Source organism: Fonsecaea erecta (assembly GCF_001651985.1).
Source record: "Fonsecaea erecta strain CBS 125763 chromosome Unknown Scaff7, whole genome shotgun sequence".
NCBI lineage: Eukaryota > Fungi > Ascomycota > Eurotiomycetes > Chaetothyriales > Herpotrichiellaceae > Fonsecaea > Fonsecaea erecta.
This window is the reverse complement of record NW_017387250.1, coordinates 212,346-226,990: the sequence shown is the minus strand read 5'-3', so window position 1 is coordinate 226,990 and position 14,645 is coordinate 212,346. Positions and strand designations below refer to the sequence as shown.

Below are 14,645 nucleotides of genomic sequence, written 5' to 3'. Positions count from 1 at the left end.
GTCCGGAGCTAACCGCATCGGGCAGTCCGCAGGCCCGACCTCCCGATTTCATTTCATGATCAATTCCTGAATCTTCCATCCGGCTTTCTCCTATTCCACAATCGACAGCTTCGACATTGTACAGCACCCGCCGCCTTGGCACTCAGATGCTCGAACACTGACAACTTAGATACTTCTGAGTGCTCTCTAGCTACGTCCGTATGCAACTGCAACTTCCTCTCATGGACCATCCCAGAGAGAGGACCCGATAGGCGGCCATGGCTCCCTCGTACCCCGATGAACTGTTCAGACTACAAGACTGAAGGAGCTCTGCATCAGCATCCGGGATGACCAGCACGCTAAGGGGAAAGAATACAAGATGGAGGTCATGGCGTACAGTTGAAGAGCTGGAATCTACGATGAGGCCACCGGGGGTACGCCTCGTCTAAATCCAAGCTCGAGCAGCGATGATTGCCACGAGGCCTTGCCCTCTATTTCAATGGCAAGCTTTCGTTGCTTGACAGCCACTACGTCTTCATCTCCACCTTAGATGAGCGTCTACTTTCGTTCCCACGGCTGTCACTTTACCTCTCTCTTGTTCCAGGAACTACCTCCAGGTCTGTTTTCCAATACTGGGACTATTCTTCGTGCTAAATGAACTGCATCTGTCTTGAATCCAAGGTACATGTCACCATTGATTCGCTCTTGAGTAGAGGCTATATCACCGTTGAAGCCTTGGCCTCCTCTTCTCTAGCTATCAGTATCTCCTTTCAGACCATCTTCAGCCCAACGCCTTTTTTTGATTTTCTCTCTTTTCCTTCACATCTTCTGTCTCTTCCTTCTTCCTCATCTATTATCCCACAATCTTTCCTTTTTTCTTTTTTTTCTTTGATTCTTGCTGTATTTGCTGTTTCCTCGGACAACCCTCAACTCGATTCGCTACCTTGCGCTCCTCTCATATCACCATGGCTCACCCGGCTGGCTACTCGGCCAGGGTCGTCATTGATCTCCTAAGCGACTCGGATGACGACTCAGTAATTGAGATCCAGGCACTTCCGGTCGTCAAGGATGAAAAAGACGAGGCACAGATCATGGTCAATTCTATCCAACATGACAACGAGTTGAGCAATACCATGGCTGTGGCGGCCACTCCCAAGGCGACTAACGACGAGTTCGTTGAGTCCAAAGACTACCATGTAGACACAAGGGTCACCGAGTCGAATTATGAAGCATCGAACATCAAGCCGCCAGAGCTCAACTTCAAATATGACTTGGTCATGCCAGATTTTTCTGGCGATCAACAAAGTGGTATGTCGCCTGCTCAGCCCAAGAACGGAATGATGGACAACATGGCAGTTAATGCCGAGTGGGAAGGCGATGACGGCGCAGACGACGGAACTCCCAGAGTGCAAGGGAATTCAGCTCACCTCAGGCTCAAGACCGAGCAGATTGATGTAGATTTCTGGAAGACCCTGAATGACAGTTCAAATGCCCAGCCCGACAGCCATCTCCACGCCACACCGCCAGAATACGGCAGTCCTTTTGATATCGATGATCCTGAGGAACCGCTGGAAGGAATAAATTTGGAGGCGACCCTTGACTCCTATCCCTTTTCAGACATGAACATGGAACTCGACGGTTTCGATGCTATTTTGGAGTACAATCGGAACAAAGCTCACTTCTTCGACCGCGATGTCGCCGCTAACGACGAGTCTGTTCGGGACTATGCTCCACCGCCATGTTTGGCGGGGGAACCGCAGGCCAACGAGATGGACTGGAATACTATCCTCGACGAATATCCCTCGGCGGCGGATGACTCTGCCGCTGCCGCTTTTGCCATTCGCGAGAAAGAGTATGAGAGAAAGAAAGAGGAAGGCTCAAACACTCCAGAGGACGACATCCGATTTGCTACGGAAAAGATAGCTGAGCACAGGCGCCTCCGGGACATTGCACGGAGTAAGGTGGTTGTGAAAGAGACCCGACAGCCCAATGATCTACCTCCTGGATATCAGGAGGCCGATTCCCTCTTTTTTCCTGAAGCCGCCGAGCCGCTAGCTCCTGTTCCAAAGAAGAATGCGGCGCCAAAACCTCGCAATGGTCTCACAAAGAAGGAATTGCAAGAGGCTCTCTCTGTTGGCATCGATGCCGGTTTCGGAGAGGCTGAGAAGCCGAAGAGAAAGACCGCAACGTTCGACGAGAATCGGCGGTCAAAGAAGAGACGGGGAACCAACAAAGACGGTGGCACCTCGAAGTTGGCACAAAAGAGAGGCCGTAAACAGCGGCCATGCAATCTCAGCAATATTCAGAGCCTTGGACAAACCAACATCGTGGACGCCGCCCAGGCTAATGCTTCCAGAGATATGCCAACCTTCACATCTTCGAATAAAAACAAAGCACTTCAAGAATTACTTGCAAGTATTCCGTCATCCGAGCGAGGTGCCGCCACTTCCGATCGACAAGCTATTTTGGCGGCGACTATGAAATTCAAGGGGCATGGTTCCGTCAGATCGGACAACCACGGAGGGTGGAAGCTTCGAGGCATGGAGTCTTCATTATACAACCACCAACTTCTCGGTGCTGCCTTCATGCGGGATCGTGAGACCGGAGATTCGAAACCCAAGGGTGGCATGGTGTGTGATGAAATGGGCTTTGGCAAGACGATACAGATGATGTAAGTTAGTTTCCCCGATTGGAAAGGACTCACCCACACTGACTCGAGCAGTGCGAATATTCTCGACGGCAAGGCGGAGGAGGGCAGTAATGTGAAAACCACCCTCATCGTCGCACCGCCTACGTTGCTCACGCAATGGATGGACGAAATGAACAAGCACGTGAAGGGGAGAGCCCTAGGTCGGATTCTCCGTTTCCACTCAGGTTCTCGACTGGTCAGCAACGATATCCAGGCGGATTTGAGGGCCTATGATGTGATTCTGACGACCTATAGCGAGGTCCAGAAGAGCTATCCTTCAGCAGAACCACCCATGGCCCTGGCGTCGGTTGAAAAAAAGAAAGAATGGTGGCAGCATCACTTCCTCAAAAACGTCGGTCCCCTCCATCAAATCAAGTATCATCGCATCGTGCTGGACGAAGCCCACAATATCAAGAACCGTCTTTGTAAGACTTCGATTGCCGTGCGTGGTCTCATCGGCAACCACAGATGGTGCATTACGGGGACTCCGATCCTGAACTCTATCGAAGAGCTCTTCCCATACTTCTCGTTTCTCAGAGTTCCGCACACCGGCGACTACGCGACCTTTTGCCACAATTATTGCAACAATCGCGTCAATAGAGACCCAGTGCCCCTGGGTCGGATTCACAACATCTTGCGGGCCATCATGCTCCGGAGGACACACGTGGACACTCTTTTCAACGCTCCCATCATCAAACTGCCGGGGATCACTCACAACACGGTGATGGTCGAGTTCAACCCAGTGGAGAGGCACATCTACAACATGGTCAAGTCCCGATACATTCAGCAAATCAATACGTACTCGAAATCCGGCACACTCAACAACAACTACGGTAATATTTTGGGGATGCTGATGCGTCTCCGCATGCTTTGTGCTCACCTCATGCTCTGTCAAGACGTGCTGAAACGAATGTTTGTCGCATCGGACATCGAGATTTTATGGAGATTGACCGACAAAGAGGTGCAGGCGTCTCACGACACCGATTCCGCGAATATGATCAAATCTCTGAGGAAGATGCTCGCTGCCAATGAGAACACGCTCCAGACATGTCAGACGAAGGAGCTCCAAGAGACCTTTGACGGGACTCCCAATATCGAAGATGACGGAAACATGGACACCGGTTCCCCATATGGGCTTACCTTCAAGTTCAGAAAGTTCCTTCGGGCGTTGACCACCTCTAAAACCTGGGCCGAACTGCACCTTCGATCGATCTGCGCCAAATGCCGCATGCCACCTGACGAACCGGTATGTACTTCATGCTTTCACGTTTACTGCCAAGAATGCATCAATGCCATGCACGAAGAGAGGAAAAAAATGGGGGACAGTGATACGAAATGCATCGACTGCGGGACCGCCTTCGAGGAGACGTCTTCTTGTGCGGGCCTGAAAGAATTGGGGTTCAACTCGCCTGAGGTGGCGGCCAAGGTTGAAAAGAAGAAACGCAAGCTGGCAAAGCTCGCGCAGAAAGCGAAGGCAGGGATGAGAAGTGCGAGTCCCCTTGCCTCCAATGGAAGTAATGAGGACGATGAGGCAGAAGGAGAAGAAAGAGAAGTGGACTGGCTGGATGTCGGCGGCAGATTACTGCCCTCCGCCAAACTGTCGGCCACGAAAGCCGCTATCCTCAACTGGAAGAACCAATACCCCGGGCAAAAGATCATCGTCTACACCCAATTTCTCGGGCTCAGTGAGATGTTGAGCAATGTTTGCCTCGCGGAGGGATGGGGCTATGTGCAGTTCAACGGCAAAATGACAATCGATGCGCGAGAGAAGGCGACCGAAAAGTTCCGGAGCGACCCGAAGACCTTCATCATGATCTGCTCCCTCAAGGCCGGTGGGGTCGGCTTGAATCTCAGCATGGCCAGCAAGGTCATCATATTGGACTTATGGTTTAATTCGTCCATAGAGGCGCAGGCATACTGCCGCGCCTTTCGCATCGGCCAGGCCCATCGCGTGGACGTCATCCGTTTCGTGGTCAAGAACTCTATCGACGAGGATCTCATTAGGATGCAAGATCGCAAGGATGTCGAGGTGACGAGTGCGATTGGGCCGGATCATATGGGAAAACGCGCCACCATCCAGCAGTTGCTCCAGTTGTTTGGCGAGGTCAAAGAGCAGGGACAGAATGAATTCATTTTGGTGGAAGAAGAGAGCGAAGACGATGCCGACAACAACGATCCGGAACAGATCAGAAGAGCGCTGGTTCGACGAGCGGAACGCGTGTGAACCACCCACGACTGGGGGGAGTGATACAATGATGATGATGAAGATGATGATCAGCAGACCAGAGATGAGCTTTGCTTCGCTGACTGAACGAGCTCAAGGGGTGTGAGCATCCTTCAAGCACACGAACGATGATGGTTAGATATTGGCTGGTGGAGACAGGACTCCATTGGGTCGAATGCCAATCTGACTCTCTCAGGTGATGTCCATCCTTCTCTGGCGCTTTGTTGACATTTCAGCTGCTGTTACATAGATTTTACAGACAACCCCATTCATAGCTACACACTACCACTACCCCAACATTACACTGATCGTATTGAATCCATCTCTCTCTCCCCCCCTCTCTCTCTGTGTCCATGCTATACAATGACGTCTTTAGGGTGAAGGTCACCTCGATTGATTCCTACGCTTACTGCCGCGAAGCTTAGATGAGACTACAGGGGCGGTAACCAACGCCTTCGAGCAAGCTGACCTTCACACCAAGGAACCTGAGACTGAAGAATGCAGATTTCTGTGCATCAGTCATGATCTCAGTGCTATTTTATTGCGCACGACACATCTCGTTTGAGTCATTCGCCGTCGATGGCCAGCTTACACCTCTTTTATATCATGTGTTCAGACATCAAACATGACCCCATAACCAAAACCCTAATCCACAATTGTGCCACCCTGAGGGCCTCACGGTAAGTAGAGATCAGCCACTCGCCACGGGCAGTCGTGCAACGCAAAGAGCTTTGGCCGGAGCAGACCGACCCACGCCACAGGAAGCTGGATGTCGAGTGCAGACAGGACGGCACTAGACGCAAACAAGAAGACAGAGAAGATACGCTGTACATAGAATGTCGGCACCGACCAGAGCACCAGCAAGACAAACCCGGAGGTGATGGCGGTCGACTTCCACAGATTCACGCGGGCCAAGACGCCGTCCAGCAGCGCGGGATGGGCCCCGGGACCGCGTTGACGGTACCACACCGCCCAGTGCGGGTAGAACCACCACTTGATCAGCACGCCGTCGTGGAGCACGAAGAAGCCGGCCATTGATATCGCCCACATCAGCAGCGTGGTCCGAAGGCTCCACCACGACCGCAGCAACGTCGGAAAGCACAGCAGCTGGGCGAGCAGGAGCAGGACCGTCAGCACGTGGAAGTTGACCAGCATGGTACACAGCATGGGCAGTCTCGGCTCACAACCTATGCGCCGCGCCACGCTCTCCAGGAAGGCGTTGTAATCGACGAGAGTGTGCAGATTGGGGCTGAGGTTGTAGTACGCGCGCGAGGCTGCGGCATCTCGCTGGGCCCGCGCTGAGTAATCGGACGGAAGCTCCCTCTCACCACTTAGCAGCAAGGCGATGTATCGGCTCAGCATCTCGGCCATGACAGGCACGCCGCCCTGGTGAGGTCGGGCATAACCCACAAAAAAGAGGCAGTGGCCTAGTCCCTCGGGGAAGCAGTGCAGATACCACGAGCGAGGGTTCGATGACAACGACAACGAGGCCTGTTCACCGGGAATATGGATCCAGGGGAACTCGACGCGGAAGCCGGTGCACAGCACGACGGCGTCAAACTCGCGCCGCTGCGTCGTTGTTGTTGTCGTCGTCGTGCTGCTGCTGCCGCCGCCGCCGTCGTCAGCCACCACAAACTCGAGGCTTTTCCCGCGTGCGGTAATTGACGGCGCGACCAGCACCTCGATCTTCTCAGCATGCAGCGCCTCGCACATGCGCTGGTTCTTGGTGACGTAGGTGGCCTGGTCGTTGCGCAGGATGGCAGAGGCCGTGCTGGCCAGGGACATGCGCGCCAGTGTGCCGTTCAGCACGGGTGTGCACCACAGCAGCCTGCGGAAGACGCCGTACGCGTACACGTTCTGGGCGGCACTCATGCGGTTCGTGGTGGCGGCCTCGAGGAAGCTGTTGGCCGGGAAGTCGACGGCCATGTTGGCTTGCACCTGTTGCATCTCGTCCTTCCGGTTCAGGTACCGGGGCCCGACGCAGACGGGACGGCGCAGCCAGACAGTGACGTTGTTGGGCGACCGCTCGCCCAGCTCGGCAGAGATATCTGCACCGCTCTCGCCGCCCCCAACCACCAGCACGCGCAGCTTCTTCTCTGCGACTTCGCGCTTGAAGGCCTCGTCGTACTGCGACGAGTGGATCACACGGCCCTCAAACCCGGACAGACCCGCAGGTCGTGCATTGTTGGGGATCCCGTTCGACCCGGTGGCGACGATGAGCGCGTCGGCCTGCACATGGTGGATCGTGGGTTGCTGCTGCCCTGGACCGCCGGCGGGCAGAGTATTGTTGTTCTGGATCTCCAACGACCACTTCCCGTCGTCACCCAGGGTCGCGCTGCACACGTCGCTGTGGTACCTGATATGGCGGCCGAGGTCGAAATGGCGGGCATATTCGTGGAGGTAGTGCAGGTACTCTTGGGCAGTCGAGTAATGCAGCCTCGTCGGGTCCGGGAAGTCGGAGAAGGCCATGGCCCAGTTGCTGATGGTGAGGTGCAGGTTGGGATATGCCGTGGCACTGGCGAACACACCCCCCAGTTGTCCCGACCGCTCGAACAGCACGGCCTCGTGCCCGCTCTCGACCATCTCCTTGAGCGCCACGAGCCCGCACGGGCCGGCGCCCACGATCACCACACGACGTTTCATGCCGGCACAGGGAAAAGAAGAGCTCTAAGAAAGGAGACACACACACACACACACACACACACACACACACACACACAATAGTGGGTGGAATCAGGGCAGAGAGTCGGAACGTTTGAAAAAGAGGAAAGGGAGGGGGAAGAATGGAACGAAAGAGAGCCGACCCTACCTAGAGGCGCGCGATCTCGATCTGGATCTCAGATTCATCTGCCAGGGAGGCAAAGGACAAAAGAAGACCAGGGATGGTACAGCCAGGGCCAGGGCCGGGTAGTGACGGCGTCCGGCGGTCTCGTCGATCTAAAATAGGAGGGGGAAACAAGAAACCGCCATATCGAAAAGATCGGCCTCCGGGCTCTACATGTCCCTACGACTCCTGCATACGTGATGCAACACTACCTCGTAGATTGGTGGTCCTTCCATCTTTCGAACTCCAGGGGCGGGCCCGCAGAAAGGTGCTGGCGAGAAGAAGGAGAAGAAGCAGAAGCCAATGAGCCCCTGCGAAGTACTGTAATATCCCACACAAGAATACCGAGGACACGGAGTCTAAGGGTGCTAGCGTCTGAATTGATAGCCTGAGCAAACTTTTCGATCAGATTGAGACAGCTAGCCAACCAGATGCAGGACGATAGGCTGCTACACTACCAGACCAGCAAGCCACAAAGATTCCATCCTGCTTTTCTCACGTGCTTGCGTTGATGAAGACAAAAGCCGACGCTAGCACTGGCTGGCTGTCTGCCTGGCGAATTCACAGGACTGGACTGGGCTGGGCTGGACTGGTTTCGACAGGTAGATCTGAGGACGGACTGACTCTTTACGCCGTACCGAGTACTACAAGCAAGCATCTTATCTTCTTGATCGACGCCGAGCCCCGGGGGCCGCTTGACTCGACTCGACACGATCGATCCTCTCGCCGCCCCCCTCCTCTCTCCCTGCGCGGCGAAGAGCGGTGGTAGGTAGTATAGATAGGCTATTGACATCGGCTTTTCCGACGCGGCTGCAATGAAAAATGCTGGAGAAGTCGAGACCCAGCAGACCCAGGTTTACGTAAATTGCAGCTCTCCACATATGCGTACCCAGCACGCGAGCCGGTGGGTCAACGATTGCCTCCCTGTGCCTCGTACTCGGTGCCTACCGCGTGCTCGTATGAGTGAGTCGTCGTCCCGCCTGGTATCGCGCCACGAGCCGTCCTGCTCGGGAGGCGGTATCTGGAATCGTGGAGGAGGAGGAGGAGGTGGTGGTGGGTCGTTTAGCAAATGTACTGCGCACCTACAGTAGTATTGATGCAGTCGGGATTACCCAATCAGGACAGCAATCTTCTCCGCTGATTGGACAGGCCCTGAACCCACAGATCACCATAGAAGCGCAACATCGACTTTTTCACAACATACTGTACATCATAGGGAACTCCACAAATGGATCCTAGCCCTCAAGTAGTTATGTTGTGTGTCCCACAAATAAAATCGGGATTGCGGAGAGCTGCAGGATCCGTCAATCAAGGGTTCCCTCCCGGCGCTCCCCGTTGCGTCTGCCTGTCAGCTTACAGGAGATTCGCCGATTGTGGTCGGTCCCCGGCTGCTGCGTGCGTTCGTTTGTTCACGTTCATCTGTGCTCGCCTGTTGCTGCTTGCTCGCCTTGCCTCGTGGGCAGTGGGGTGGAGAGGCGGCTATACCGGCAGATAGATACTGTGTAGATAGACTTTCTCGCTGAATGAAGCGACGCGAGTGGCCGAGCATTGTGCTACTGCACTCACCATTCGTCCGTGGTATTCGATGGGAGTCTTTTCAAGTCAGACTTTGGGGATAGGTATGTATATTGCCCCGTCCTTGAGGACTAATCAGGGTCGTAGGATGCAGATCCAGACCCCGAGACGGGGGGCTATTCCATCAATACTGCTTACGTACCAAATGGAAAACGTGTGGTTCTCTGTGCAGCCCGGCGTAGGGGAATATCGAGTAGATGGGCGGTGAACAATCATTGATAGTCACCGGGGTCGGATCGGCTGCCCGGGGGAAAAAGCATCCTTGGTCCCGATACCGATGTCGACGAATACTGCTACGGAGGAAATATTGAGTCCGTGAATGCCTGGTTTCGGTTTGAGATTAGGTCTGTCTATCCACACGCCACAACGACAACAACAGCGTCATATGACTCTACCTGTACATAAGGATTCCGCGTCTGAGTGAAGAATATCCCTGTCGGGCATTGGAAAGAAAAAGTTCTTTTGTTAGCACCCTCCTGGTTCACCTTGCAGAAAAAAGATTCCCTATCATGCCTTCGTCCATGAACAGCAAGCCTGCTGCGCAGCTCCGCGCGGTTCTGGCACTGCTCTCCGTCGCGGTGGAGAATCTGGCCTCCGAGTGGGAATCGTCCCCGGGCGATGACTTCGCATCCTCCAGCACCGTGTCACATGCGGAGCACGATGCCGTCAAGGTCATCATTGCCGCTTTGGGGTCGATAGAGAGCCTCGTTCTAGACCCTCACACGCGCCTGCTGAATCTGTCCATGTCCTATCTCATTTCTCGTGCCTTGCATGTCGCCGCTGAGCACCGGCTCGCCGAGCTACTTGCCCGCGCCGAGGAGGGTGGAGCCACCGCAGGACATCTCGCCAGGACAACCGGCTTAGAAGAGGGCAAATTATGTATGTGCTTCTGAAAGCACCTCCCCGTGACATACCGCAATGGCTCGCTGAGAGAACGAAACCCGCTTTAGGTCGCGTCATGCGCACATTGACGTCGCACCACGTCTTCCAGGAGGTCGAAGAAGGGCGTTTTGCCAATAATCGCATCTCGCAGGCACTTGTGGGCGATGCTGCGTTTCAAGCAAACATCGTCATGAAGTAAGTCTCTTTCAATCCACGCCCTACCAAATCGAAGTATAGCTTCAAAGATAGGAAAAAGAGGAGAAAAAGTCCAGTAAACAGCGGAGACACCAGTCGGAGTAAGAAGGGAAATCGTGTCATACTTTTTTTGACCATACCCAGGGGCCAGTTCCAGTACACCGCCAGTGACTTCCTCCCGCAAACCCTAGCAAACCCTGCAATTGGGGACAGCTATGACCCGAGGAAGACTGCCTTCCAGCAGGCCGTGGGCACACAATTATCCCTGTTCGACTGGATGAACGAGATGGTGCCGGAATCCGACGTGAGCTGGCGGCCTCGAGCGGTGCGAAGACATCCCTGCGAGGAGGATGACAGGCCGCCGAGACCCCCTGTCTCGACCCAGAAGATGGTCCCCCGCCCCGAGAAACAACTCTTCAACCTCGCCATCAGCGGCCAGGGCAAAGGCACGGAGAAATACTGCGTCCTCGATTTTCCCTGGCAGGATCTGCCGGACGCCGCGACGGTAGTGGACGTCGGTGGCGGGATTGGCATGTCTCATATTTTCCCCTTGCATGGGAACACCTTGGATTAACGAGGGGGACAGGTTCCTTCTGCATGCAGCTCCGCGACCACCATCCTAGTCTCAATCTCGTTGTCCAAGACCGAGAACATGTGATCCAACAAGCAACTGCTGTGTGGGAAACCAAGCAATGTTCCGCCATTGCCGACGGTAGAGTCAAGCTGGTGGCGCATGATTTCTTCAAGAAAAACCCTGTTGTGGGGGCTGAGATTTACTGGTTACGATATATTGTGTAAGTCGCACCAGGCATTAATTTCTTGGGTATTTGTTGCTAAGGCGCGCAACACACACCTTCAGCCACGATTGGGCCGATAAGGAAGCCATCGCCATCCTTTCACGGGTCGCAGAATCAATGAGTCCTAGCTCCCGCGTGCTGATCGCCGAGATACTGATGAGCACCACTTTACCTTCAGACAAGCTCAAGTCGGCCCCCGCGCCGCTGCTCGCGAATTATGGTGTGGGAATGGCGCCTGCACACATGATGGACCTGAACATGATGATGATGACGAATGGGCGGGAACGCACACCAGCCGAATTTGAGCGGATCGTGCGGGCAGCTGGGTTGGTGATGGACAAGATCTGGGAGTGCCGGGGTCCCTTGAGCATCATTGAGTGTCGGTTAGCGTGATGGCCACGAGCAAGCACGGTCACGTCGTGCCGGTCTCTCAGCCTGTCGCCTGGTCAGCGTATAGGCAAGTCAGGGACACTCAGGACAAGGAAGCTTTGAGACAGGCGCCTTTGCAGGTTGTTGAATAGGAGAAATCACAGGGAAACTTGCTGTCAACTTAAGAAGTTCTTGGCTCCAGATTAATAACACACTGCATACTGCATACATAAAACATGCAGTATTAGTGGCCCTAGTGCCACTCGTCTCATTGGTTCGCTCGACTATATACTGCGTTCCATCGCTACTAACAAACCTTCGTCATCCTTCTCCTCTCACGGCCACCTCAACGCTGCCCTCCGTATTCTGACTCGTGAGTTGGACAGCGGTCTCAGTACAGCTACCCGGCAAATATGGATCCAAGAAAAAGGCCTGGGCTGCGAAGGAAATGCGAAATCAGTGATGGCTCCACCACTTGTTGGGACAGTGGGAACGGCTTCCGGGATATGGAGCTGAAGGGACGTGGCAGGCCATTTTCATTCCTATCTCTTGTTGAAGGTAGTCGTCTTTTAAGTTGTTAAACACAGCTCAGGGCCTTCGAATCTGGAAACTGTTTGATTTCGCTGTGTGTGTGTGTGGTGGTGGTGGTGTGTGTGTGTGTGGTGTGTGTGTGTGGTGTGTGTGTGTGTGTGTATACCTACTCGATGGAACCCTAGAAAGAATGGACTTTACCGGCAGAAGATGGTGTTCATGCTCTGTATCCGTCCGCGAGAGTGGGTTGCGAGTCACAAGCTGGATGGGCGAGGAGAATCGATGTGTTCGCGAGATTATCCCCTATTTTCAGACTACCTCTTCAACACACGAATATGATCCTCTATGAGCCGCCTCCGAATGATAAGGAGGTAAGATAAATAAATGTACCCTGGCTTGGTGGGATAGCTAGGACGGGATGTCGATTCTGGGGGTAAAATCAACGTTGTGTACACGGTCTATTCTTCTTTACGCATGATCCATATGGTATCGAGATGTGGAAAGAATTGGGCCCCCAATTTATTTTGTGACCTTCGTTCGCCTTCCACACCTGAACAGGGCAGATGCGAATCCACATCTGATCTGCTGAACGGACCTTGTCCTCGACATGACTCGCTACACTTCGGTGGCGGCGGCCATCATCCGCACGACCTCCTGCCCAAAGGCCATGAGCTCCCTGTCCTTTCCGGCCTGTCCCACCACCGTGACTCCAAAGGGCATCTTCTTCCCCCCGGGGTTCAGCCACCAGCCCGCGGGCACGCTGACGGCGGCCAGATCCAGCAGATTGACAAAGTTGGTGAACCGACCCAAAACCTTGTTGCGCGCCATGGGCTCCTCGGCCAGCTGGGCCACGGTGGGGTGGTCGATGGTGCTGGGCACGACGAGCACGTCGATGTGGTCCCGGAACTGCATCTCGGCCTGCCGTCGGTGGCCTGCTAGTGTGAAGATGTCGTCGTACGCCCGCTCCGCGCTGAACCGGTTGTCCATGGCTTGGCGGAACGTGGTCTGGATCGCCGGGTGCAGGTGCTCGAGACCCCACGTCTTGATGTACCCTTCGAACGCGAGCAGGCGCTGCGACACGATCGACGAGTCGTACAGCATCTGGTTCGCCGCGCCGAAGGGTGCATAGTCGAATCCCTCAGCTTCGACGCACCAGTCACTGCGACTACGGAGAGCCGTGACAACGTTTTGGAACAGTTCCGCATAGGCAGGTGACATGTCATGTAGCAGGTCTTCAGGGGGAATGGCAAAGCGGATCGGATCCTTCCAGGGACTCCACACGGGCAGCTCTCGACGGGCGTACACGTCACGCTCGTCAAATGCCCTCATCACATCCCAGACCTGCTCGGCATCGTCCATCGTCCTGGCCATCATGCAGACGCAGTCGATGTTCTTGCACGCGGGAACCAGGCCGACAGTACTAATCGTCCCCAGTGTGGGCTTGAGGCCGACGAGTCCATTGTACGCTGCCGGGACTCGGGTGCTGCCTCCCGTGTCCGTGCAGACGGTGAACGACACCAGCGATGCCGCGACGCTCACGGCCGAACCTGACGAGCTTCCGCCCGACACGTAATCGGCATCAAACACGCAGCGAGGGATGCCGTAAGGAGATCGCACTCCTGTCAGGCCCGTCGCGAATTGGTCCAGATTGGTCGCGCCAATGAGGATCCCACCAGCCGCTAGGATTCTCGACACCACGGGAGCGGTTTCCTCGGGTGTATAGCTGAAGGTGGAACAGGCCAGCGTGGTCGGGAGACCCTTGACGTCGATGGAGTTTTTGACAGAGAACGGAATGCCAAACAGCGACGGGAGAGGGCGGTCGTCAGAGCTGTAATATGTCGCCACCAGTTCCTCTGCACGCATCACAGCCGTGGACTGTGGGATCAGATGGATCCAGACGGCCGGGTCACGTTCCTGGTAGGAGCGTATTCTGTCGTAGACGTGCCGCACGACATCCACGGGAGAGAGTCTTCGTGATGCGTAGTGCGCACGGAGGTCGACGACATTGAGGCTCGATATTTCTGGGCAGACAGACGAGCTGCTCATGCTGGGAGGAGTCGGTGTTGACTCAGCCTGGGGCGAATCTGTAGTGATGAGAAGACGTGATTGAGTGAAAGGGCTAGCAGGAGCATTCCTTTCAGTGCTTCACTCATCGTGCCAGCTTTGCAGGACAGACAATCGATGTTATCGTTTCTGTTGTTATCAAACTTGTCGAATGATGTCGGGAATCGTCCGATACATGAGCGAATCAAACTGGCGTATCGGTTGACGCCCGATAGTGGAGCTCTGGGTCACACTAGTCTTAAAATGGAATGTTACCAAGGCTTGTTCGTCAATTGATGTCATTACAAAATCAGAAGCTTCGAGATGGTAGAGGGCTACATATGGAGTAACCTACCACGTGCCTCCCTATTCCCTACTACATACCTACTGGGTAGCTGCAAAATGCCTTGATACTGTCCATCTCGTGATGAAAAAACAACTAGACTCCCCTGGGCTACTACTTTGACGTGCGACTCGCCGTAGGTATCTAGAGGAGAAAACAACGGTGATTCGGAAATTCCAACAATTGATACCCTT

At 54.6% G+C, this 14,645-nt stretch overlaps 4 protein-coding genes across 4 annotated transcripts; 2 read left to right on the top strand and 2 right to left on the bottom strand.

Moving 5' to 3' along the window:
• Nucleotides 1-944: 944 nt before the first annotated feature.
• Nucleotides 945-4,892, top strand: AYL99_07935 (hypothetical protein; the record flags this gene model as incomplete). The annotated part of the gene is made up of 2 exons (XM_018839443.1): nt 945-2,650; nt 2,702-4,892. The coding sequence occupies 2 exons, from the start codon at nt 945-947 to the stop codon at nt 4,890-4,892; spliced, it is 3,897 nt and encodes a 1,298-aa protein (XP_018690564.1).
• Nucleotides 4,893-5,567: 675 nt separating this feature from the next.
• Nucleotides 5,568-7,535, bottom strand: AYL99_07934 (hypothetical protein; the record flags this gene model as incomplete). Its single annotated transcript, XM_018839442.1, has 1 exon — nt 5,568-7,535. One exon carries the CDS (start codon nt 7,533-7,535, stop codon nt 5,568-5,570), a length of 1,968 nt encoding a protein of 655 aa, XP_018690563.1.
• Nucleotides 7,536-9,800: 2,265 nt separating this feature from the next.
• AYL99_07933 (hypothetical protein) lies at nt 9,801-11,558 on the top strand (the record flags this gene model as incomplete). The annotated part of the gene is made up of 5 exons (XM_018839441.1): nt 9,801-10,170; nt 10,242-10,368; nt 10,513-10,886; nt 10,955-11,162; nt 11,228-11,558. The coding sequence occupies 5 exons, from the start codon at nt 9,801-9,803 to the stop codon at nt 11,556-11,558; spliced, it is 1,410 nt and encodes a 469-aa protein (XP_018690562.1).
• Nucleotides 11,559-12,680: 1,122 nt separating this feature from the next.
• On the bottom strand, nt 12,681-14,111 carry AYL99_07932 (allophanate hydrolase; the record flags this gene model as incomplete). The annotated part of the gene is made up of 1 exon (XM_018839440.1): nt 12,681-14,111. The coding sequence occupies one exon, from the start codon at nt 14,109-14,111 to the stop codon at nt 12,681-12,683; it is 1,431 nt and encodes a 476-aa protein (XP_018690561.1).
• Nucleotides 14,112-14,645: the final 534 nt, after the last annotated feature.